At 39.5% G+C, this 26,333-nt stretch overlaps 1 protein-coding gene across 5 annotated transcripts in view; it reads right to left on the bottom strand.

The window, feature by feature from the left end:
- ITGA6 (integrin subunit alpha 6) overlaps positions 1 to 26,333 on the bottom strand; it is a 49,632-nt gene that overhangs the window by 5,624 nt on the left and 17,675 nt on the right. For 4 of the 5 annotated variants that reach the window (XM_065068776.1, XM_021291835.2, XM_065068778.1 and 1 more), the window contains exons 2-22: positions 18,690 to 18,817; positions 18,198 to 18,277; positions 16,171 to 16,426; positions 14,572 to 14,703; positions 12,121 to 12,331; positions 11,463 to 11,656; positions 11,238 to 11,326; positions 10,446 to 10,573; positions 8,637 to 8,732; positions 8,063 to 8,124; positions 6,667 to 6,824; positions 5,647 to 5,802; positions 4,822 to 4,937; positions 3,730 to 3,919; positions 3,562 to 3,645; positions 3,291 to 3,370; positions 3,059 to 3,136; positions 2,852 to 2,954; positions 1,562 to 1,735; positions 548 to 646; positions 55 to 165 (exon numbers count right to left, since the gene is read on the bottom strand). In XM_065068776.1, the coding sequence (XP_064924848.1) occupies positions 55 to 165; positions 548 to 646; positions 1,562 to 1,735; positions 2,852 to 2,954; positions 3,059 to 3,136; positions 3,291 to 3,370; positions 3,562 to 3,645; positions 3,730 to 3,919; positions 4,822 to 4,937; positions 5,647 to 5,802; positions 6,667 to 6,824; positions 8,063 to 8,124; positions 8,637 to 8,732; positions 10,446 to 10,573; positions 11,238 to 11,326; positions 11,463 to 11,656; positions 12,121 to 12,331; positions 14,572 to 14,703; positions 16,171 to 16,426; positions 18,198 to 18,266 (2,586 nt within the window). In that variant the 5' untranslated portion in view covers positions 18,267 to 18,277; positions 18,690 to 18,817. Of the gene's footprint in view, positions 1 to 54; positions 166 to 547; positions 647 to 1,561; positions 1,736 to 2,851; positions 2,955 to 3,058; positions 3,137 to 3,290; positions 3,371 to 3,561; positions 3,646 to 3,729; positions 3,920 to 4,821; positions 4,938 to 5,646; positions 5,803 to 6,666; positions 6,825 to 8,062; positions 8,125 to 8,636; positions 8,733 to 10,445; positions 10,574 to 11,237; positions 11,327 to 11,462; positions 11,657 to 12,120; positions 12,332 to 13,323; positions 13,441 to 14,571; positions 14,704 to 16,170; positions 16,427 to 18,197; positions 18,278 to 18,689; positions 18,818 to 26,333 lie in introns of all 5 variants that reach the window. The other variant, XM_065068779.1, reaches the window with a different exon arrangement.

Genomic DNA, 26,333 nt, shown 5'->3' with positions numbered 1-26,333 from the left:
ACAGAACAGAAAAAAACCCCTGACCTTCCCCAAATGGCAGGTAAGAGAACTTACTTCTAAGAAAGTACTGTTCCACAGTCTGGAACGCAGCACAAGAGAGGCCTTGCTGTCTAAGCCCTTGAGGGGACATTTTATGTCCACACAGCGTGCATTCACATTGCAGTCCTGCAATTACAAATTTCTACATGTAAATAAAAACACATCCTCACAGATTGTTTAAGCATCCCTCCCTCCTCCCAAATTAAAAATTGGATTATATGCATCAACATTTATGTGCAAGAACCAAAACCTGTTTGTACTGACAGCAACAGGAAAATACAACAAAGATGCTATAACCTGTTTATTTTAATGTAGATAACTATGCAGAAATTCTTTCCTATTTCTCTCTTCGGTAGATAATCTAAATGATCAAATTTTTAAATAATTGATACTTGGATATAAGATAAAAATAAAGAGCAAAGAGATACCTTCTTTCACCCAGCCAAACTCAGAAAAGCCCTCTTACAAGTGCAGTAGGAGGCATCTGACTAGACTAGTTGATGCTTACCAAGGTCTTGTATTTTCTTTCTGAGAACAAAGAAAATGTTTTGCTGTCTGTGATCTGCTTCTCTGCAACCTCACGTTTCCTTCGTGAGTTCTGGGATTCCTACGGGGGGGAGAGGAGGAAGAGTAAGAGCTCAGTGAGTGTCTTCTTGTTCCAAGATCAGCATGAGTGCCATCATTACATATCCCTACTTAACCACATTTATTGCCAGTAATAGAGTCAGGAAAATCACTAGAATTTTAGATTACCTAAAGAAAGGTTAACTGACTTTTAATAGGTCGGGGCGGTTTTAGATTTACACAGCTTTCAGTGCTACTTCCATTTTTGTTCTATATAAATGGTATGAATGTTACTATGCTAAAAGAATAAGATGCATCTTTCTTGAACTGTGTATTAATTACATGCACTGAAAGTTTTATTAACTGGTGTAGTGACCTGACAAGAATGGGTTTATGTGCATGCAGTTTTAATGGTGAAAATTAAAACTCCCAAATGATCTTAGGATTATATGAAAAAAACATTATGAAAATGAAGGCTCAGGGTTTAGGAAAAAAATCTTGCTGGATAGGCACAATGAAGGGCTATGAAACTTGCTTGATAATTTATAAGTGAATTTAAGTGAAAGCCCTTTCTGTTTAAAAAAAAAAAAAAATCCATGCAATTCCCGCAGGCTGGGGAGATATTTCCTGGTTTTTATTGTTTTCTGTGTAAGACCTCAATGCAATATCAATCATGCTGATGAAATTTGTTAAGAGAGCATATGACAATGGTGCCCCATTGCAAAATCAGTGACTATGACACAGAATCCATCCTTTAGCATGTTACCCTCATTAGCTGTTATGAAGTCTACTAACAAGCTTAACCCTTGATACATCGTTCATGTGGTGTGTTTCTGAGCTGCTGAAGACACACCCACACACACACACACAAACACACACAGACCCCCCAAACAAAAAAAAAAATATATATATCCTTCTGGTAGCAAGCTCTTATGCCCACTATCACATGGGAACATACCGCAACATGCAAACTATTTATTTCATTCTCGGGTTGACAGGAGACTTTTTCCAAGCCTTTGGAATCTATTTTCATCAAATAAAGCAGCCATTTGCCATTACTAATTTCTTTCGGCCATTGGATGTCCAGGGAAGCAGTACCAAATGTTTTCAGTGGTCTGCCCAAGTTAGTTACCTGTTAAAACAAACATTCTTTAAACTGTGAAATACTTTTTAAAGATATTTGCTTCTCAATTTAAGGTGTTATTGTCTTGGGCAAGTTTTAAGCATGCAGCTAACAGGAAATCTAAAAGCAGATGAAAGACAGTTGAAATAGAGCATAAAGACAGAGCATATACTGAAACTAACGCACCTGGATAGCAAGTAAATACAGAGTATACAAACGTATAAGGATTTAAATTCCCTACCATGAACTGTAAGCTGTTGCTTTTTAAGATGTTAATTTTTAGAAATCTGTCTTCATGTGAAACAACAATAAGTCCAATTTAGAGTTAACAAATCATTCAGTTACATAACTGAGGCAAATTGCAAGTCAATGGGGAACTCTGACATAGAAAGATAACCAGCTCTCTCCTTAGTCTGGAAGTTGTTTCCCAACCTATTTTTTTTGCTTTCTTAGTGTTACTGTTCATGACAGCAAGTTCTAAAACACCTTTTATCTGCTTCTAGTTTAATACACACATGCAGGCACCGAAGGAAGTACAGGATTGACAGAGATGGACTTCAGTCCTGACAAACTACTATGTACAAAGAGAGCAAGACTTGCCTTAATGACGTAGAAAAAGCAACTCTCTTGCTGATAAAGAGTTGTTACAGAACCAGAATCGTCTCTCTTAGCCTTCTCCTTGATTTATTGATTAGGCAGAAGACCAAAAGAGTGAACTAGACACAGACATTCCGCAGTGTCTTTGCATACCTGCTCACCCCTGCACGCAGCAAGTGCCCACCCTGGCTGGCTGTGCGCACAGATCACCCCTGGGCTGCTGGGTTTAGGCTTTGATCCCTGCCTCTGTGGGGTTTTATGCCGTACAACTGACTGCAAGGACTGCGCTGAAGAACAACGTGCACAGCCAGCCTCAGGCCGCTTCCTCAAAATATGATCGTGAAACCTCAAGGCCTAAAGAAGCTGCAGTCTGCAGTCAGACTGCATGATCTGATCAGGAAGTCAGGATTTTGGGACAAGAAAAGCCAATTTTAAAACCAGCAACTTTTCCAAGTGTTCATATGCATGAAGAGAGAAGCTGTTCCATTTGAGTAAAAGCAGTTGTTGGCATTAATCTAAATTACTCACTCTGAATTCATACTCTATGAGGTTTCCAATATGCTCTTCAGATTTCACAGCACTCTCACCAACGATGTTGCCTCCAAAATACACCTGAGAAGGCTTAGCAACTCTGTTCAGGTGGGGGTGGGGAAGGAGAATAATTGGATTTTAATGAAGTCTGCAGCAAAACTGTCATCCCCAGCCCTCTCCATTTGTTATGCTATCAATACTTACCCAGTGAGTGATAAAAGCAATTCAAGAACCACTTTAGCACTAGCTGTAATTGGAGTCGAATTAACTTGAGTGCTTGTTCTACAATGAAACGGAAACAGTGCTGTTTATTTTACAAATCTAGCAGGTTTCACTTTACTATTAAATTGCTTTTGTGAACAGAACAAATGGATTCCAAATGTTTACAACTGTATATGAAAACATGCATGTGCACACACACACAAAGAAAACTTACGTTTCCAACTTCAGATTAATATCCAAGTCTGTTGTATCAACATTAACTTTAGTGGTGCTCAAGATCAGATAAAAGGTTACCTAGACAAGAAGATCCATGAAATGCATGAACATTTATGAAATATAACAATATATGCAATATTATAGAAATAAATCATCAAGCTCTAGAGTTAAAAAGACAGATCCAAATCAAATTTTCAGTTATGACACACAGAAACAAACTGCAGTCAAGAATAAGATTTTATAACTTGAATAAAATAGGTGCAACTTACATTTGAATTTCTTTTGAAAGGATTTCCTAGTTCACATTCTGCTTGAGAACCGTTTTGGTTAGCACCACACGTTAGCTGTTTTTCCTGATTAAACAGAATACATTTAGAAGTAAAAATGAGCTGAAAATATTTTTAAAATTGAATATCTTTTATCTTAAAAATACTTACAGGATAACCCCTCATCTCCCTGAATGCAGAATACGTCAGACTGTCGGGAAAAGTTGCGATCAGTTTAGCTTCATATGCATCCTCACCATCTTTTTGTGGATTTTTTGCATCAGATGGACTGTTTGTCACTGTTATTTCCAGGGCAATATCTTTCTGATCTTTCAGAACAAGCACTGGCATGCCATTTTCACTACAGAAACAGAGCATGTGCATTAGGAAAACAAATGCATGTGAAAGTTTGCTTCTTACTACGGTTTACCAAATGTAACTCCCCCTATTAGGGAATAATTACTGTAAGACCATGAACACATGAATGGTCATAGGGTTTTTTTCCCAAAACCAGTATTTTGTCACAAAGCACCCAGCAGTTAACAGGGTGTAACAGACTGAAGCACCTCTCGAGTAATCAAGAGTTTATAGTATTTCTGAACCAGCACTTGCATCTGGCTCATGTTTAATGGTGATGAATTTTTTCTGAATAAATCTACAGACCTTCTTTTTCCTTGTAAAATAGATGTGGTTTTGGCTTCCAAGTCAGCCTGTGGCACTCACAGCTAAAGGTAACCAGACTGGTGACACTAAATGAACAAACTTGCTTTTTTTTTTTCACACGTCCCTTCCAGTTTCACCAGCCCTCCTGGGAGGAGGTGCAGTGGGTGTTAGGGGCGTGTTATGGTGAAATGATTTCTCTGTCACTTCTCTCTAACTGCTTGTCTTACACTACTAGACTATAGCATATTATGTTGTCATACTCGCAATCAAATTTAATCTTAAAAATAGTTAACAGTAGCACACACAATAAACTACTGGAGGGCTGGTTCAGCATCTCATTTCTCTGGCAGTTAGAAACATTTTTTCTAACTTGTAGCCCACACCTGCACAAGTTGTGGCCACTTTGTATCCATGTAACTCTGTACCACTACTTCTCTTCCAGAGCTCACTCCCACTCCCCCACGATCCTCACCCTGCACAGGGCCCTGTTTGCCAGCGTCATGGAACAAAGCTGCTCTGTCTCCCAAAACTCTGTCCTAAAAGTACTTCTAAGCACTTGTTAAGAAGTTGAATTTTAGCAATGCATTAATCAAGGCTTACATTGGTAAATAAGTAAACCTGTCTTCATTTCCTTCTCGACTACAAAACCGGTACTGAAGTTTCAGATTGCTGTGACATTCATTGTCTTCTCCACATCCTTCTTTTAAGAACTCCACCTAAATCAAACCAAAGCACTTTCACTGCATGCCACATGATAACAGTGTAAAACAACATTTCTGACATGCACCACATGAAGCATCTACAGGGAACTCAGAGACACTTTCCTGAACAGAGTAAGCTTTTAACATCTTCTCACCTGTCAAGGGTTTTTCTTTATGAGACATAGCCCTTGATGCTGTCAATTTAAAACTTTAGATGTGACTAAGAGGCAGAGTGAGATAATTCTAAGTGAGAGGTACACTTCTAATGAGTCTGACTCTTCAATGAGTGAGCATTGAGGAAATGAGATCTCTTACCTGAGATATTCCCTTTCTTTTATATCACTGCTGCAGTGCTCTAATGCTCTACAGCATCCTAACCATGGAAGAATTAAGAAAGCACATAATTTTGTGATGTGGGACAAGTGTTCATAGCAGGAGACGATGGATTTCCGTTTTTAATCAAAAGTAGATTTCCTCCTAAACTTGTTGGGGAGAGGAAAAAAACCTAGCAGCTATACCATCTTCACTTTTGTTGCAAAAGAAACACAGGATCTAGTTCATAACATTTTGTAACAAGTTCATAACAAAATATAAAATACAAGCCAGTTTGAGTTCAGTGCTACCCCAGTTATTTCCTTTGATCATAATTTAGCTTTCTAAGTCTTTAAAATTCAGTGATTTGTCAAGGTGCAGATTTATGGGAAAAATTGTATGAAAGGCTTACTTTTGTGGTCTTTGTTTCTGATTCATTTGAATTTAGAATTGGTATAAGATCCGGAAGTGCTCTCTCTTTTCTTGTGGATGCTGAGCTAGACTCCAGGCCAGCAATTTTAACACTCACTGATATTGGAATGGGGCGTAGCTTATCTTTAATCTTTTCCTGTTAAAATATTTTAAATGGCATAATTAGTGTACAGTGCAGAGAAGAAAAAACACCACAAAGACTGGCTTTTGATATACATTTTAGAAGAGCAGTAAAGCAAAATCTTTGCCACTACATTCTGCAGTGTTAAAACTATCTCACCCAACATTTTTTTAAAATGCACAAAAACACAAGTTTGGTTTTGTGTTTTGTTTTTTTTTTTTGTCTGGCTTCCTGATCTGATGACTTCTCTCACCGTTAAGAATTCCTAGGAACAACAGATGGTAACTCAGGCAAATGTACTTCACACTACAACAGGAAAACACCACGCTTGCTTTCTATTGCGTAAGTTGAAGCTCTTTACTTTGCTGTGGTCAGAAGCAGCCTTGGAGGCTCGTTGCTGCTGAGCCACAGAGAATTTGTTGAGTTCCTGCAGCAATGCGACCTCCAAGGGCCAGCGCTGCAGCCAAGTCAGAGCGAACACACCAAGCTTGCTCATCCTGCCCATTCGTCCCCTCCAGAACCTGGGGGTGAAAATTGTTTTCCTAGCCAGTAACACTGAACTTCTGTAACAATTAGTTCTCCATTTTTGCTGTTCATTCCCTCTGTATTGGTCTGAATTAGTTCAGCTCTGCTGACCCCACAGCACACTGCAGTATCTACAACCGCTATTCATCCTTTGTACAAAAGGCAACAGGAAGAAGCAGCATGTGTGCAGGAAATAGTAAGGTACTACCTAACTATGGTTGTTTTCTAGTTTTGAAGCTTTATATTGCATGTGACTTTTAAGTTACACACAAAGGTACCAGGAGGCTGAAAAAAAGAGCATGCTTCTGTTTTACATGGATCTAAATGAACAACAAATAAAATACTTTGCCTTACCTGCAGTACAAGCTTTGTTGTCACACACTCTCTTGAGTTCTGCCCCCTTAGGGTTGTACTTGCAGTGAACTGATCAGACAGGTGGTCTTTAAACCGTACCCTAGATGGCAGGCCTAACTGCCTCCTCTCGTTTTCTGCTTCAAATGTATAGTTGATCTCTAGGATAAAGAAATAAAGTAGGTTATCATTAAAAAATTATTTCAAAGAACTTTAATTTCTCCAAGTTTGATCTCTACAACATTATTCTAGAAGACTCTTTCAGCGAGTGCTGGGCTTCACAAACTGTTTTCAGTTACTTACAAAACTTTCCCCATCTGTCAGTTTTGTCCCTCTTCAGTCAAGGGCCAGGTGCCCTGGGCATGGATCTAAAGGAAAGTTCTGAACTAAGCCCTTTATTGCAGCCTCAGCCTGTTCCCTTGAGCAGCCTGCAGAGCTGGCTGAGCTGTGATTGCCGCTGGAACCAGCAGAGGGCTGAGACACAACACTGCCAATACCGACCTTGGTTCCTGGTTTGTCCCAGCCCGCAGGATTTTGAGGTCAAGGTACACTTTTAATGGTGAAAGCAAAAGCGTGACTAGAGCTTTCTAGTTGTATGCTGAGGCATGTTTTAATAGATGTGAACTCTGTGCATTAATCATCTCTGCATTCACTGAGCTAAGTCAGTGTTGCAAGGCTGGGAGCAGCACCCAGTGTGCCAGACCTTGGAGTGTGCAGACGGGCACTGTGAGCTGCCTGCTTGACCTGTTGAAGGGCCAGGACCTTATTCAAGCACATCCTGTGGATTTTACAAGTAACTGAGAAACTAAACACAACACAGGAAGAGGTTTGGGCTTAAAATTCTTCTCATTTCCTCTCAAAACCCTACAGATCTTTCTGAGGTGTAGTAAAAGCAGCATTGTAACAAGACAAAACAGGAAACATGAGAAACTAATGCTTTACATTTTTAACTATATTTACGGCACAGTCTTCCAGACTCCTATTAATATAAAGACTTTTCATTTCAGTTACTGATTTCCACAAAACCATTTTCATGAATACAGAACACTCTTTTATAGGGTAAGTCTCCAATAAGAAATAATGCTTACTAATGATAAATAAAATGAGGGTTTAAAACTAACCTAAGAGGCAAAATGTTTTTGTCTGTATGGCAGCCATTTGCTCAGTGGCCATTATATTATCTAGAAAGCTTCAGTTCAGTCTGTCATCCACAGAACTTCCTAACACACCAGCATGACACTGAATATATTATTCTAAATACAAACAGTGCAATAGCTGATATCACAGTCACAAAGAGTCACTGTAATTTGAGTACTACTCTTCCATGATATGCTTGAAAGAAAAAACAAAAGAGAAACCACGGGACAAACAGATAAAAATATTTATCTTCAAAACTTACTTATTCTTGGATTTAAATCACTGGGGTTTGCAGTATATTGAAAACATGCTCTCACATCCATCCTGTAAAAAGTGCCAAGAAATTAATATTAACTTTAATACGGCATGGGCCAACAGAATGAAAAGTTTTAATAACCCATTGACTGATATTATCAGTCCTATGACTGTGTTTTTCATGCTAGAACAGTAATTTGCTGCTTACTAAACTCAATTACAAATCAAGAAAAAAATGTTAATAATCAATCAGAAAAACTATTTTCTGGCATTTGCTTTTACATCTCCACTCACGAGAAAGCTGTTCCAAGTTAAGATATTTGTAAGTGTTAGAAGTCTTAAGTGGCAAAGTGACATTCATTTTCAAAAAGGGACATGATGAACAGCACATATTGCACACCTTGTCTTTAGCACAGTAGTCACAGCAAATTCAGGAAGTCAAAATGATGAAATGTAAATACATTTAACCTGCATGACTGTCATATCCCTTCACTTTGACATCATCACTGTCTGAATGAATTTTGACAACAGAAAACTCAATACACTGAGGCTTCTGCTGTTATAATTTTTTAAAGATTTACCATATTTCACTAGGGTCCTCAGGGTTCTTTTTCTTTAGGTCAATTCTGTCAGGCTGTACTGTAATGCTCCTTCTAATGCTTATCACAGGCCGAGATCTTCATTTGAGGGAAAAATGGGGAATTAAAAAAGAAGCGGGGGGGGGAAGGAAAAGTTTCTGTTAAGATAAAGGAAACAATTCATGTGAATCCCAGATGCCATATCCATGCCTGCACTGATTTGCAACAGAGACACCCCATTAAACACACAGTTTGTCTTCTATAATGGTTAGAAACAAAAGAAAACTACTTAAAGCTACACAAAGCAAGTAAAAAAAATGACTACAACTGTATTCAGTGCCTGACAGGAAGCAGAATGTATTAATGTGATGTTGGGGTTGTCATTTTATACTCATAAAAAGCAGAAAATTCAAAGCAACGGTTTCCAACCCAATGGTAATTCAGCCCCTGTAAACAACTGGAGGTACTACAGTTCATGCAGATTAATGTTCACAACAGCTTCCAAGTGCAGCCAGGGGGGCTGTGGGAAACAAGATTTTCATTTCCCATCTCCTCCACACATGGGCTGTAACCATAATTCAGCCTGACAACTTTTCCTTTCTCTTCCTTTTTGGGAGGGACAAGAAAGGACAGTTCACATGAACAAATTAATGAGCTGACTCTGTTCTCATCAAAGCATTTAAGGGTTGTTTAAAATGCCCCATAAGCCACCCCCTCCTTTTCTAGCAAATGTCTTTTAGCTGGGCCACCCCTTTCACTGCTCCTCACCATAAAGGTTTCCGTTCTCACCTTTGTAGAAGCTTTTGTACTGCCCTTATCAGCAAATTGTTAAGGCTCCTTTTGAGTCAGCAGAACACTTCATAATCTAACTAATTACTGTTCATCTACTCTGTTCTCTTCCCCACACAGTATTAGTTGCTTTTGCTGAGTGCTGTTTCAGTGTATTTAAGAACATTCCAACTACATACACAGATACTGTATCGTAAGAGATGGGATCATAAAAAAATTGTAGGAAACGTCATTCTGCCTGAAAGGCAGAGTTGTTTTTCATCCCCAAGACTGAGATAACCAGTTGTGGAGTTTCTGCTCCTCTTCCTTCGGGACCTGACAGAAACCACCACAGACTTGAACGTGATGCAGGATCCACAGCTCTGATGAGGGAACAGGCCTCTTCCTGCTCATTACCAGTGATTCAACATGACAGTACACTGAACTGGGAAAAAGCAGAGGTCTGTAAAAGACTGTAACCTCATGCCTAATTAAGGCATGTGCTACAGCAGTCCAAAGGATCCTGTCTGCAAGCGCTTCCTCACGGCTGTTTCCTGGATCCCACTGCAACCTCAGCAAGGCCGTACCCCTCACTGCTTCTGGATCCTCCCTTATGAAATAGGGAGTTTGTTTTGTTTCGCTCAATCTTCAATAAAGCAGGATTAGATTTATATAACACCAGCAAACAAAAGCTCTAGCAAATGTATCCATTAACTTTTCTTTTCACCCTTAATTCCATCAAAGGACATGGGCGTGCAAGTAAGTTACCACAGAGCAAAGCTGAGGTACAGTTACAGTGCACACATCAGCGCTCCAACTCACTGTCCAACATTCACCCTTCTGCCCTGTAGTTATTGCAGGGATAAGGGAGGGATTAAAAAAAACAATTTTGTGAATTGAAAAAAATATCCTGCAGAATTTCAAACTTCTAGAGTAAAAAATACACTCCAGGCCAAACAGCGTTTTGTTACTTCCAAGCAGTTTGTTTTTAAAAAGCTAAAACCAAACCCTTAGTGTAATTAGTTACAGTTCTCTATATAATACCTGAACACAGATACAGAATCTGAAAGGGAACCAACAGCAATATCAGGGTAGGAATTTTTATCCAGGTCCATGTTTCCAGCAATAGAATAACCAAAGAAATGGGTGCCTGTTTTTTCACCATCAAGAATCTAAAGAGCAAACAGATTGAGGGAATTCAGACATTTCAAAGCTATAACAGTATAATACGTAACAAGTAAACATCATTGTCTTATGGCCAGGAAAAGAAAAAAGAAGAGACAGAAGGTAATAGGGCCTCTGTGTTGAGGTAAATGTCACTGAAGTGCCAAGATTGTTTTTCTTCCAGCAAGTTACTCTGCGATACCAATGAGTACAAGAATGTTTTACATAGAAATGTTTCCAAGCTTATCTTTGTTCATAATATTTATGCAGTATAGGCACTTGAAACTGAAAACATTCTGGCAAGTTTTCTAACAGTGTTCTAGAAGTGTAATCAAGTTCCCTTCTCACCTTGCAGACTGAACAGTTATCCTCAAGAAAAAAACAAAAAGGCATAAGCAACTTTATTTAAAAAGCGGAGTAGTAGTAGTGAAAGAGGAAATGAAGAAACTATTTTCAAACCCCCAAATTTCTACACTTCTACATGCCTTTTTCCTTTCATATATGTTAGTGGTGCCAAATGACTGCTCCAGAAGGAAAGATGTGTATTAAAATCAAAAACTCCTATTCTTTCTGGTCAGCAGTGCAATCTTTGAAGAGTCCTGTAGCTTTTCTGCAACTTTTTCTTTAATTATGTGCAAGATTAATTATATATAGTAAAGGTTATTTCATTACCTGTGCTGGTTTTGTATTTATTCCATTCTTGGATCCATGATAAATGTATACTTTGCCAAAACCATCATATGGAGCCCCTACTGCAATATCTGTTGAAAATAAGTTGCAACACCTAAAATCATTCTTGCTCGTTCTGCAGCTTGCAATCATAAGGGTAAGATGTGCCAAGTCTGGCATCAGCAAAAAAAGTCACATACATTTTTACTGGAATTGTTTTCTGCTCACCTGGATATCCATCCTGATTAATGTCCCCAACATTTTCAACTGCAAGACCAAACATGGAGTCAGTGGTTCCATTTAAGCGAACAGGTTTTACTCCTTCCCATTTGCCTTGCTGGTTAATGTAGATGTACACAGCACCACCAATATCGCCACTCCTGTCAAAGTACTGCGGGGCTCCAACAACAATGTCTTGCCATCTTAGAATTAAAGAAAAAAAACAAAAAACACAGTGCTTTTACAGAAGAACGGTGAAAAATACCTGATCGGCTCAGACTGGTCTGAAGGTCAGCCAGCCAGAGCGCTGCTGAACAAAGACTAAAAAGCACATTAAACTGGTTGGGCAACAACAGCTCCACTGGTACTACAACCGGATTACAGTCCGTTCATGACAGACATACAAGGATCTCCTAGGGCCTGCTCTGGGCGTGACATTTATTTCTTCTTTGTTTACACAATTGTTTAAATCTAAACACAACTCTTCTACAATTAGAAATGTAGACTGTGTCCTCACTGTTTCTGTGAGATGTTGCCACTTCCTCCAGCAAAATATGGAAGATGGGATTTGGCATTCCTTGTATTTCTAACATCAAAAACCAAAGCAGAAACAAACCAGATCACCATCCTTCGTTACATGGGCAGCAGGAGTTAACCAAGGCCATACCCGTCACTGTTGAGATCCACAACAGCAACATCATAGCCAAAAGAAGAGGCCAGTCCTTCCCCCTCAAACATGTGCTCCAGTGAAAGTGCTCTCTGATTCTTCTCTTTTTTCAGTAAAACAACTGCTCCACTGTGGTTGGCTCTTGGGGCACCAGACACAAAAGTCATCTCATCTTGGGAGACAATTCCTTTACCAGAGTCCAAAGAGAAACCTTTAACAGAGGAAGAAATAAAATATAAACAAACAAACTTATGGCTTGCATTGTTAATAGCAAAAATAAATTCCCCTACTATATTAAAGTGGTATATTGAATAGAAGGTTTAACTAAAACAGAACATGATATACTGAGAAGTCTCCATTTCTATTTGGATCAGTGGATATATGTTTACAAATCTACACTTCTCTGAACATGACATTTAAGTATTTTCCCCACAAAACTGTTATTTCATTGCTCGCTCAGATCTACTTTTCACGGACACCAAATACGAGATCACGACTAGACCTTACCACTTGAATATAGCTCAAGTATTTCACCTCCAGATAAATTATTGTAAAACTTCCTAAATACAAGTCAATGCCATGCAATTGCAACATGCAAAGTGTGCAGCACAGGCACAGTATTTTATATGAGTGATGTATACAGTATTTGAGAATCACCTTACACAGAAATGGTGAAATTGGCAATTTTGATTTAATGCAGCCCTGAAGGACACGTTCAAACAAATTTAGTCTTACGAATTCTTTATAAAAGTCAATACATTTAAAAAAAAGAAAAAAACAACATTAAAAACTGAGTTAATAGAACATAGTGCATATACCCACATATCCAATGACGGCCAAAGTAGCAAGTTACACACATTGTAAGGAAGAAAGCTACCAGCCAGCACGTAAACATCTCCCTTCTGAAACACTTCACCACTAGTATGGAAATTCTCAATTACAGCAATTCACAATGAGACAGTTTCAGAAAAATTCAGAGAGTCCCATCTGAGGGAGGGATGAGAGGGTCTGGAGAAATGCATGACAAATCAGAGCTTCTCTGAAGCCAGGTTATTTTGCAAGTTACTCTTCATCTGAATCCCTGTTGTTACATGCTTCTACTTGGAAGGTATTTGAAATGGGGAGGGATGGAGGGGAGAGAATCATGTCAAATGTCTGGAGATTATGTCTGACCAGATGCTGCCACCACAAGTGGCCACAAACCTAAGTAGCTATTCATCATTACATCCTCCGATTTGTCCACCTGTGTGCCAGGAGGCAAAGTTTTGTACACAAACTGATCTGGGTGAGTATCAGATACAGCTGTCAAAAATAGAAGACCTGTAAACAGGAGTGAAAGATTGAAGACAAAATAAAGTAGTTAAGCGAAGCAGCTATAATCATGCTTATTTCCTGCCTGAACACGGGAACAGCAATGCCAGTGGACAACAGGCTGGCCTGGAAGTGGTTTTGATTGTGACAAAGGCAGCATTTACGTTTAGGAGATAAATGCATTTATTCTGAAACTGCAAAAAGTCAGTATTACTCTGTTCACAGCAAGAGACACTTCCACAGCACTCCTCTCCTTACCAATTCTTAGTTCACCAGAAAGGGCTATCAGCTTGTTGTTTTAATGTAAAATTTATGTTCTGTTTTTTCTAACAGATACATAGCTCTAAGTTGGCCATCATCTTGACTTGCTTTTACTTTTTACATTAGCAATGCCCTTCCTATCTCTTCAGCTTTCTACCACACACACAAATTCCAGTTTCAAGTTATCAAAACTGTATTCATTGCATACGCCAAAAGCAGTGGATCAATACACCACAGAAATCTGCACTAGAACAGAAGGTTCTTTACACTTGAGGCCTTTCCAATAATGCAACGTAGCCTTTTATCTGCACCAACATATCTCACTGGGATACAGTAACAGCCACTGGCCTAAGGACATATTTCAGGTTTTGTGTGTGCACAAAGTGCAAAAGCCTCACCTCCTACAACACACACGCACACTTAAATTACAAGCACTAGTCCTATTATGGTACTTTAAAGGCCTGGGAAAAGGACGCTGCAGTTTTAAAAACTTTAAGAATAAAAACTTGCACTCACCTACCAGGAGAAAGAAACTGTGGTCTGAACAGAAACTCAAATTTTCATAAATCCTCTGGCCCCACATGGCAGAGACCTTGTGCCAAAGGATCCATACACCGTACTTACCATTAGAGCAATTATAATCACTCCCTGCCCCTCTGCAGGTTCTCATCACAGCTCTTCTAGGTACATCAGCAGAGCATCATCTTATACTTAAAACTGGCCCATAAAGGTGGAGGGAAATGTCAGTTCTCCAAAACAGTTAACACATAGGGTTCACAAATGAGGGATTTTCTGCTCCCATTTTGTATCATTGCACCAGGCTGAGATCACGAACGGTTAAGAAGCCTAAAGAGATTTACCATATGTACTTAATCCTACCTAAGTAACTGTTAGCTGGAACAGGAACTAGATTCTTATCTTGGCGGCTCTCATCACCAACTTCGTAAGGCCCATCATCAAAGATACCCAGATCATAAAATGTCTGATTCTTTTGCTCTGCACGAACCACCCCTGAAGAAATGAAATGATAAAATAAAAGCTAATGAATGGTAAGGGAGAAAAATAACATAAATGCTTTCCAACTAATATTAATTACAATGAATGAGACAATGACTGCTGCTTAAATGGGACAAACACAAAAACAGTGCACTGGGTGAAAGTGTTTTCAAAAGGCAATGAATCTGTAAGTTCTGCCTGTGTGCCAGAATCTCACACTGCTCTACAGAAAGGCCATGCAATGATCTGGAAAACACGGGATACTAGCAAATTCTCAACAAAAACACGGGACCAACTTTGTCAGAAACCACCCTCATCCCACAGTTCTTAAACTCATAAATCTTCTCTTAAAAGAGAGGTAAGTACACAGGAAAATAAACAAACCAACAAATCTACTGTTCAGCTGTGACAAACACCAGCAATGTATTTATAAAACATTATATAAGGGGAAAAGAGCTATTGTTCGAAAAAAAATGTGTGCTTCCCTTTTATCAACAGGCATATTTAACATTTTGGCAAGCACAAACGTGTTTTTCTACAATACAAAAGAGTGCTCTTATGACTGATACACTGTCATAGCGCTTCTCTGCAATTATACAGTAAAACAGTGTCTGAACTCAATATGCTGTTTCAGCTTGGTCAGATTTTGTTGACAGATACATGGAAGATTAAGTTTTCACTGAAGTATACCCCGTGCCAGAGCTTAACTCAAAGATTTTGCATGGTTCATATAGCAGGCACAGGTGTACAAGGGGAAAAAAACTAATGGTTCCAGGATCAGATGTTCTGAAGAGGGAAGTATTTACAGCTGTTGGTATAATGAAGCGCAATGGGAAAAATTGCTTTAAGACAAAAGAGACAGAGCTGGGCATTTAGATACTTCTCAATAGAAACTAACAGACAAAATCTATGGCGTGTTTTCCCCTTAAGTTTTGGAATATCTCCTAGATTATATAGAGTACTTGGCTCTTATTCAGACAGATTATCCATAGAATTTTACGTGGATATCCATAGGCCATGGATATGAACACATGTAGTACTGCTCTGTTCAGTGATCTCCCTGTAATCCTCCAGGGAAGTGCTACTTTCCACAGACTTCATAAAGAACAAAGCAGAGAATACTGCAAGATAAACAAAGATCTCAATGCAGCTATCTAACATCTGCTCAAATGCAGGAAAAAAGGCTGGTCAAATAACTTTAAAATAATTCAGTAATTTGTTCAGTTTGGAAGTCTAAAAGCAAGCACTCAATTCCAGCATAAGATTAAGACTAATAAGTGAAAAATTTGCTGTACATATGTGCAACAGTCTGTTATCCATTTGTAAGTGCTCCCTCAAAGATACTTAAAGGAACTTCAGAAAATATTTTTCATACAGGAGCGTAGCATTTTGTGAAAACAGGGCAAAATCATTAGGATGCAACCCTTGGGAACAATCTCAGAGGAAATGGGGAGGGTAGGCAGGAAGGAAGCCAGGTCGTACCTTTCCAATTGTAAGTGCCTGGAGCACCAAACACAATATAATGATAGTCTCTAGTAAAAGTAGCAGCAACACCTTGCTGACAGGAACCAAACTTCTCATGGCCTCTTAAACGACCATCACAAAAACTCCATACTCCATTATCCATATCATCCTTAATAGTGAGATCCTGGCTCAGCACATAGCACCTTCCAATGATATCCCGGGTTTCCTGCACTGTGTTTACATACTGCCTTTTCTCATAGCGATGTGCACACGTCTGCAAGACAGAAGAAATAGTAAGTGATGCTTTCGGTATGTTTGTATGCAAGTCATCAAAGCAGGTTGGTCTCTAGCAATACTTCAGACTAGCAATGCTCTAAGTCACCTTGTAGACACATCTGTGTTGCAATGCACAGACAGTCCGCTGTTCCCCATGGGCAACATACGGGAAAGGCTGGGCATCTACAGATACAAGTCAGAGCAACCAGCTTCATGGCCAAGGAAGGTTCAATGGCTAAGTCCCTCTTCTCTGTGGGATTTAGACTTTTTAGCCGTAAAGCCTTCCCTGATACTTAACCCCTCTCTTTCAAGAGGTGAGGAGAGAACCACACTATCTCTCACAAACAAAGAAGTGGCTATGCTTCCCTGCAGCTGTCAGAGTTAATGACTTACACACTTGTGCAGGACATGAGAAGGTAGTTCAACCACCATCTACTTCAGACTATTCACAACTCACTCCTTCCAGAAAAGTGCCACAAAGTAGAGGCTGAAAGCTTTTCCAGCAAAGAGGAGAGATATCCACTTCCTATGTTGCATGTTCCACATACGGGATAACTGTCACTGGGACACAGCAGCTGCATGGAGCACAACCTGTTCCTTAACCTTTTAGACTGTTCACCTGGAAACAGAATTCCAATCAAATATTTAACACAAAGGATGAAGAGCCACTGTGTTAAGTGGTGTAACCACCAAACCACTGTAAAAATAGGTGGAATAATCAAACCCCTTTGCCAGCAGTGGTTTTTGGGGAACCAGATTGCAGTAGGTGTGTGACAAGCACAAGCAAGCCAGGCTTCTCAGCTGACATACTCTTCTCAGGCTTAAATATTAAGCAAACACCCAGAGGCTCCATGCTTAGAGCACTGCAGCACTGCCCTGCTGCACAGTGACCTTCAGGCTGCCCACACCTCCTCTAGTAAGTGCATTTCCCATTTACGACTTACAAAGAAAAGTTCTTTCTCAGAAAATACAAGACAGCATTAGTTAATGATTAATTATTCAATGAGCAGGACCCTCTTCCATCTGCTATTCCCCACTTCAGGTTCTGAGGCAGACTGAAGCAAGCTATTACTGCCTCCATGTCCTTAAATAACTCCAGATTCACACCCTGAAGCTGCCTGCCTCCAGTTTGGGAAGCAGTGACATTAACCTGCAAGAATATAATTAGATGAGGAAGTTTCACTGCACACCCATTTTATGACGTAGCTGGTATCCTTCAGCACCATGAGCGGCTTCTTTAACTGAGAAAGCACTGAAAAAGTAGCATTCTTTGGTAACTCCTGTATTGTATAAAATAAATAATATTTCTGTATTTTATAAAATAAAGAATAACTACTAAGTCTTACTGCAGTGCAATGGCTACATTCATTCATAGAAGCAAACCAGCCAAAGTCCCTGATTAAAGTTTAAGTGGGCTGCTTTTACAACCTTATCACATTATCTTTCCTATTTCTGTAGCTAGTAGTATCTAAAAGAATGGATGTGTTTATCACAAAAAAATTCGTGAACACCCTGAAAATGAATTGTCCATGCTAGATGGTTGTTACAAAGAATATAAAGAAAGCCTACTCACCGTTAGAAAAATAATTTAAAGCTTTTACAATCTCAAGTGTCTTACTTTGCCAAAGATATTTAAGTCCTTACTTACAAAAAAGCACAGGATTAAACATAGGAAAGTTACCATTCAGACAGACACATAGAAAGGCAGACCATTCAGAACATTTACCATCAATCCAAAATGTTTTTCTAAGTTAGTCCTTTAGACTTACCACCACATTTCCTCCTGGCCCCTGACTTTGGACAGTTACACCCATCCATTGGTCTTCTTTACTTTCCATCTTCGGGTCAGCTGCAAAGCATCAAAATACAGCTCCAAATATTAACAGTTAACTACTTGTTTTCTCTCTTTTTATTTTTTGAAGCCCCTGTCGGGACAGGCACTTCATACAGTACATGAGACAGTCTGCAGGTGGCAGTGTCTGTACATTTTATCACTTGACAACATCCATTTTATTAAACACTTGTAGCATATTACTTCACGTCACATCAATTTACAAAAGAATAAGAACATCCAGATCTACCAAGATTTAAGCATCTCATGCTATCTTAGCAATTAAGCTACAACTTATTCTGATGTAAATCAAGTTACATACACATCCATAGAAGCAGCTGGTTGATACGCTGCCTTTGGAAAGGACTACATCAAATAAGAAAAAGCAGACAATTGTTTCAATCCAAAACAAAAGCGCTGAAGAACTTACTCTCTTCATCAAATATGACGCGTGTGCAGCGTGTGTTTGAAGACGCAATGTCACAGCTGTACAGCCCTCCTGTTCTGTTGGCTTGCTGGGATGGAAAGGCCTTTTCCCGAGGAGCTCCAACCAGCAACCTGCAGGGAAACAGAAATCATTTCAGGAGATCTGCAGAGGTCGTATTAGGAAAAGGAAGGCAACATAATCAGGAAGCGTTTTCACCACGTTGCCAGAGGTTTGACGTGCAAACATTTGAAGGTGGATCAAAAGCTACATCAGCACACTGCTCCTTTAAAAAAAAAGGGGCGGCGCTATAAAGCAGTAACAGTTCTGCACTTATTGGACATGCAAACCAGTAAAGGTATTGTTACTATTGCTATTATTGCTGCAACATTCACTGCAAGGAGTTGATAAAAATTTTTTTATAGTGTCTGGCAGTTTTGCAAAAACCATCCTTCTGTCAGGGAGTCAAGTGAGCTCTTTTTTGCCTTACTAGAAACTGTTGGTAAGGGTGGAAAAAGTATTGTTACTAAAATGACTCCAAGCCTCCAAAGCAGTGAACAGAAGTGCTTTCAGGCGTTCTTCTAGTTTGACACCAGTCCTGTGCCACTGTTGAGCCAAATTTACAGGCACCTTACTATCTCTGACCTGAGAAGCACGGCAAGACCCCTCCTGGCCCAAGTGTTCGCTGAACTGTTGCAGGCTCCATGCAGACTCGCACTCCCCCTCTCCACTCTTTTGGCCAGAAACTCCATTTTGAAGCTGAAAATGTTTTTCTCCCAACAGATCTCTCACCGAGAGCAGGCCATTCCCACAAAGGACTTACTTCTCCTATAAAAAAGGCCGCTTGAACAAGCCCTCATTAGGCACTGTGCTGGTAACCAATGTGAAGGTTATTTTAAAAAGAGAATAAAGCAATTTGTTTTCCTGTATCAACTGCTCCCCATGAGTATTATCACAAAATCACCAGTAGACATATTTACTGGCAAAATAAGGGGTTTCATCCAAAAAATTCTCTCATTGTCTAGTTTTCTCTGAAGCATCACACACACACAAAGAACAGCTGCCTCTCCAGCTGCTGAAACTAATAACCAGTATGCAACAGTTTATGGAAGAAACAAGAAACATCATGCTCAGCTGAAAAAACAAGGACAAGAGAACAGCACGTGGACAGGTGCAACACAGCAGGTACAGTGCGGGGTGGGTGCTGAACCAGACTCCATGTGCTTCCTGGCCCTGCTACAAAACATCTGAAAGAGGAGATCCCTGACACCACGGCGTCCAGGAGGGCAAAGCTGGTACTACAGTTGTATCCACGAGGCTCAAAGAACTCGGATCCCCCATTAAGGCTTCAGCTATAGAGTTTTGCTCTTGAGAGAAAAGCTCTTCTGCATGCTTGATAAAGGCAGTGGGACAAAGCACACTGCTGCCCCTCAGAATGCTTTTCTTACTAAAAACGAGACCCTGACAGTTAAGACTGGATCAGCTAAGATCAAAACATAATTTTTGTTATTACAAAAATGTTTACTCAATGTCACTAGTGAGATGCAAAATGAAATGGATGTATTCTAAGTAAACACACGTTTTTAAAAACAGAAAATAACATCTGTACTGTGGAACAGCCCAAATTTTCACCATTTTTATAGAAATAAATTCTCCCACAATCCATAACTTGCCTTCACGAAGGTAACATCCTGAATGGTGAAACCTTCAGGTAAAATATTTGCTTTTGAATGATACATATATAAAATCAGGACAACCAGTGTGGGTGGGTTTTGGTTTAAAGTGTTTCCTTCTTTTCCCCCTACACATGTCCGGCATCTTTTTCAAAGATTTTTTACAGAAACACAGCACTCATCACAAGAGTTTGTAATCTAAACAACCACGCTTTTAGAAAGGCCATTAATAACTTCATTTTCTAATTTTGGCAACAGTGCATTTACCTCTAATCTCTTAGAGTAATTCTTCTGCAAAGCATCTGTTTCTGAGCTATTCCTAACATGGGAATAGATAAATTTTCTCCCAGTTCTGTTATCCCCCGGGGAAAGACAGATGAGGTTTATTTCTTCTCTCGGTTGTTTGTTTTTGTTTTGTTTTGTTTTTTTTAATATTAACAACCATAAATTTAAGAAAGTAGAGGCACTGATTTCCTAATATATAGAAATTTTTATTATTTCTACATTTTCATTCAAGGCTTGGGGAGTAAAAATTATGTATTGAATTTCACTTAAAAGGAAATTTGATCAGAAATCTTTTGTTTCAATATTATGAACACAAATAAAAGCTTCTGGAATTGAAATACTTAATTTGGTTTAATTCACCCATCTGCACACAACTGCGAGCAGTGGTGCTCGATCAGGAAAATTACAGCCCTGTTCTTTTCTGTGGGATAGCCAGGCTACATCCACTTCCCAGCCAAATGATACCTTTTACAACAGCCCATGATGTGACCACAATCTTGATGACAATTCAGCTGAAGGGAAGACCTGCTGAGGCATCGGGGAATAAACAGCATCACCAACAGAAAACGAAGTGGAAAGATGTGACATCTGACATAAGATGCCCGAAATATTCAATAGCATCTCAAACAAACACATGTTGAGATCAACAGATGAACAATGCAATTGTTCAGTCTTCTTTTAAAAAACATGATCTCAAAGGAAACAGATGACCTTAGCTTTTGCCCAGTGCCCAAACTGCCATCCAAATCTTGCATAAGTTATTTTCTCCTAATTTTGCATATGTTATTTTTCACTGTAAACAAAGTATTTCATAGTAGACTTATTTAAAACCTTCCAGACTTCAAAGAACTTTCGTCAGGAATCCCGTCACCAGTCTTCAAGGCTCATCAAACACAAAAATCTTTAATCCTGTTGGGCATATCACTGCAAGTCCTTATTCACAACATAGTACAACAGTAGCACAAACTATGTACAGGCACTTGCCAAGGATCAGATCAGTTAGGTAGATACTATGGTAATTACTGAAATGCATTTTCAAGTAGCAGCCAAAGATGTGTTAAGAAGTGGTATAACTGCTTTGTACTTCTTCACTATTTATCTGCCCCAAAGACCACAGCAGAGAAGACTAAACGGAAGGTTCCAGGTTCTGCACCACAGGTTACTAAAGGTGATGAGGATTATAAACGTTACAAGGATTACCAGCAGTATTAGAATTGTAAGTAAGAAAGTCACATGCATCTAACCTTTGTCTGAGTCAATCAAGCAAAACATAAAAATCCCATCAAGTACATTGTGACTTGTGATCAACGGAGCTGCTATTCACCATACCTACTGTTCAAGATGTACATTTGAAAAATCAGAATTCTATTACAGAAGCCAAATTAGTTCACTTATGAAAGTGTGCACAAAACTCGGGATGTATGACACGGAGCCTGCACCAGTGTGAATTTCAGCATGACTGCAGCAGCCCAAATGAATCAGCTTGTATGCGGAGCTGTGCTACGTGCTCAGCAGAGTCCCTCCAGACTGAGGACACATTCCAGTCATTACTGTATAGCTACTTATTTGGCTGTGTTTTAATAAAAGAATTTTAATCAAGTTTGAGCTCATTACACCAAAAATGGGTTAGGTTTTTCTGCAGCTATGCATGTTCTGTTTTAGCTTTCCCAGTAGCAAGCAAAACCTTTCTGCAAAAAGGAAGAGGTAAGGGGATGAGGAGATGTTCTCCCAGCTATTGGTATCTCCTTTATTCGCAGATGAAACACTAAGATTAAAATCAAGTAACTTGCTCCGCAAACGAAGACTGACAAAACTAAGGTCTTCATTTCTCTCCAGCTCTGATCACAGTACGACTCATTTTATTCACTGGGACTTCTCCCTGAAGATGGAGGAGGGCTACAGTCACTACTTTCAATTCAGGTCTCAATGCCCAAAGTCAGGCTCCAGGATCCATACTTAGCTACCAAAGTAACGCCCCAACTGTCAAGACTGCAGAATCAAAGATAAAAACCTCAGAGACTCTGACATGCGGACATGTTACTGATTTTCTATCCCACGGCAAGTTCACCTTATTACTATGGAGGGAACAGAAGCTCAGCCGTACAACACACTGAACACGTTTGAGCACCAGTTCCTGTTGGAGCCTTAGCTTTTTATTATTTTAGCTATGATTATGTAGCATCTAATGCTTAGCATATGAGCTAGAATTCAGACACACACAAAAAAAAAAAATCATGATTTCTCATGTAAATTACAGAATCAGACACTTCATACTACTTGAATCCTTATTTTCCCCATTCATCTAGCTTTAATATATACTATAAACTGATTAGGTTTTTCCTGAGCCAATCAGACTGCAGGGATGTTAAATAAACTTCTACTAATAGTTAATTACATTCCTATAGATTGACAGAAGTGTCTATCACATGACAATGCTGGAAAAAAGTCAGAATTCTCTCATATTCTGGCAAAAAACTATAATGCTCATAATAAAAACATGTGCTTTCCAATTTCAAACTAAAATTCTAATTTCAAACCAAATAAATCACTCCTGTTGCTCTATTGGTCAGAATGAGATTAATTATTGCTTTATCTTAAGTACTTCTTAAGAGATAGACGATAATGACTGAGGTCCCACTGCCAATTATGAGCATCTGCTGGTTTCCAGGGACAGATTTACTCTCTTACAACCCCAGATTCATGGCCAAATTTGAGATAATCCTTTAGAATTAGAGCTCCAGGACTGGTATGTAACACCAGTTTAACTAACTGACCTCACTGAGATGCAATTTTGGCTCAGGTGGATGGTGCTGCATTGCACAGAAGCCAGTGACCCCAGCTGTACCCGCATGTGTGAGCTGCAGCTAAAATGTGCAACAGGGATGGGCATGAGCCCCCCCAAGAGAGAGGGACTGCCACAGCACAACATCCCCCATAACCCTGGGGCACAGCTACACCCACCCCACCTCACTGCAACATTACATTACACCTGAACGGAACAGCTGAGGCAAGAAAAGCTCCATTTCATCAGTTACACTGAGCACAACTCAAACCTCAGGAAGGGCATCAAGACATCTTACTGACTTGACCTAGATCTGGACCAGACCTTTGGAAAACTGTATGACATAAACATACTTTATAAACCCACACATCTCAAAGAAGTGAGAGGAGATGGGAACTCAAAGCCCGCAGGCAGGCAGGCACCAGGCCTCAGTTTGTTGACTGCTGCTGACCAGTACTCAGCAAGAACAGTCTGGTGACAATCAAGAAGAAAGGCTGTAATTTAATCAAAAGTAGCCCCAAAAGAGTTATTAAAATTCAAAGCCGAACACACTAGAAATAACTTTCCATTTTAAATGATAATACAGAGCATTAAGCAGCAGGGTGCAGATTTTTAAACCTTCCCTACCTTTCATTGGTAATTCTTGAGAATTTTAGTAGGTGGCTGTGGCTCCTTCTCAGTTAATGAAAACAACAGTGAGAACTGGAAGGAGTTTCTGCTCACAGCTATCTGAACTCCTGCCAGCATTGCTCATGGAACTACCCTGGTCGCTTCCAAAAGGAAAGCTGCAGTTCAGATGAGAAAACCATGTCAAAAGAAATCCATAAAACCTTCAAGCTCCTGGAAGTATTCCCTCACTCCGCAGTGAAATTCTTTTCCTCACGGTACAGAACTATCTAAGGACACCATACAATTTTCACAACACACTTCAGAGAAGAAAAATTATCAGCGATTCATTACAGTTCTGTTTTGCAACAAACACCTACTCAAAAGAAGTCAAGTCAAAGGAGGGAGAATATCTTCAACGTTTTTTGAAAGTAAATCCTCTTCATCAAAGTAAGAGGCTTCCATCGAGTAAACGACATTTTGATTTAAACAAATACAAAAAATATCACAGTCTACACTGAGCTCAGATACTCTGCTATCGCCTAAAGCTTTCTTCATTCCTTAAATTCTTTCCTTTTCCATGGTATCTTCTACCCCAAACAAGGCACCATATCTTTGCCATCCTTACTTCACAAGTAGCAGCCAACACATGAATAGTGCCAGCTCTGAACTTTAACAGACTGGAGTAGAAATCACTGAAAGTGTTTCCTGGGTAACAAACCATTAGCCATTTCCACATATAGGCAGAATAAAATAGTCAGTGGTGTAAGTAATTACCAATTTTGCAACCTTCATTGAGCACAAATGTCCAATTTAACGTTGCTGTTCTCACATAACAATGCTGCCACCGCAGACTTTGCACTTCATTGTGTTTTCAGAAAGACTGCATATACACAAGGGGGGCACATCTGGAAAATGATGAAGCTAAATGCTATAAAACTTCTTCCATCCCTGGCCAGACAGGTAGACTCCTGTATCCTTTTCCTCTCACACTCCCAGAACTTGCTTGCAAAGGTTTTCCCTGGATTGAACAAAATGAAGAAATTAGAGTAACTACCACTAATTCATATTTAGATAGAATTTTGCTACCAAAACAGTAGGCACAGTCAGTAGTCATCTATCAAATGTTTAAAACCTCCAGGCAGAGACCCCTAAGCTCATTGTGCATGTCTAGAGAGCTCTCCACTGGAGATATGTTTTCAGGCCTCTGCACTGGTTTGGTCTCAACAGTTTTTAAACTTCAGAAAAGGGTAGGATAGGAGTATCTTAACCCTCACAACATTCCAACATAACTAAAGTCAGTCAACAGGACAGACCACATGTTCAAATACTGGTGGCACAACCTCTGCTTTGTGCCTGGATTTGGCTTCTCACAACAGAAACAAGTCCCAGGACAGGAGCACCATGGACTAACAAGCACAGAGACTGTCCCTCCATAGACACAGGCTGCTAACAGGAACGGGAGCTGAACCACGAGACTGGGTTGCTCCAAAAAAATCCCTCTCCCTGCAAAAGCCAGTAACTTTGTCAGCAGGGAATTTGTTTGTGACGCTTTCTGAAGAGATACCCATCGCTGCAGCCTGTTATTAACAGCTATTCCAAGTGACTGGTGATTCTCCTAATCTGCTACTCCATATTTAGATTTTCTAACTACCACTGCAAAGCCATGGACAAGTACACCATTAATCTCTGTTGCCTGGAGGCTTGGCACTTGAAGGACTGTGATTTTCATTTTATTTATTCATTTTAGGAAGCAGATTATGACAGAAGCTAGGAAAATAAGCCAGAAGCAGCATAAGCACCAGGGCAAGCTACTACAAAACAAAACTGGAACTACAAAGATACCTGTTGTTCTGGAAAGGCCACTTACTGACTTTCTGAAAGTCACATGTAAAAATAAACCCTTTTCCCTCATAGTCCAGAGCCCAGCCTGTACGGATTTGACATCGGTTTTGCACATCTCATTTTCATTGGTAGAAAGCATTTTTCTTACAAGAAATGGTACAGTCTGTTCCAAAGTTGTGTTTCAAAATACAGTTTTCTATTTCAGACACCACTCTCTGGCTTTAACCAGGAGACAGACCTCACATTTCTCATATTGTCAAATAGCAAGTGCAACCTGTATAATACTCATAGTTTTAGTTTCTTCCTCACAAGCTACACATCTCACCAGATTTAGAAGAAAGAACAATGACCCATGCTAGGAACAGATCTGAGCATGAAGTAATACTGTAAAACATGTATTAGACACTTTAATTATTATATATTATAAACTCATGGAAAAAAAAATATTTAAAGGATTTT

This window comes from Columba livia, chromosome 7, assembly GCF_036013475.1.
Source record: "Columba livia isolate bColLiv1 breed racing homer chromosome 7, bColLiv1.pat.W.v2, whole genome shotgun sequence".
Taxonomy (NCBI): domain Eukaryota; kingdom Metazoa; phylum Chordata; class Aves; order Columbiformes; family Columbidae; genus Columba; species Columba livia.
This window is presented reverse-complemented; position numbering and strand designations above follow the sequence as displayed.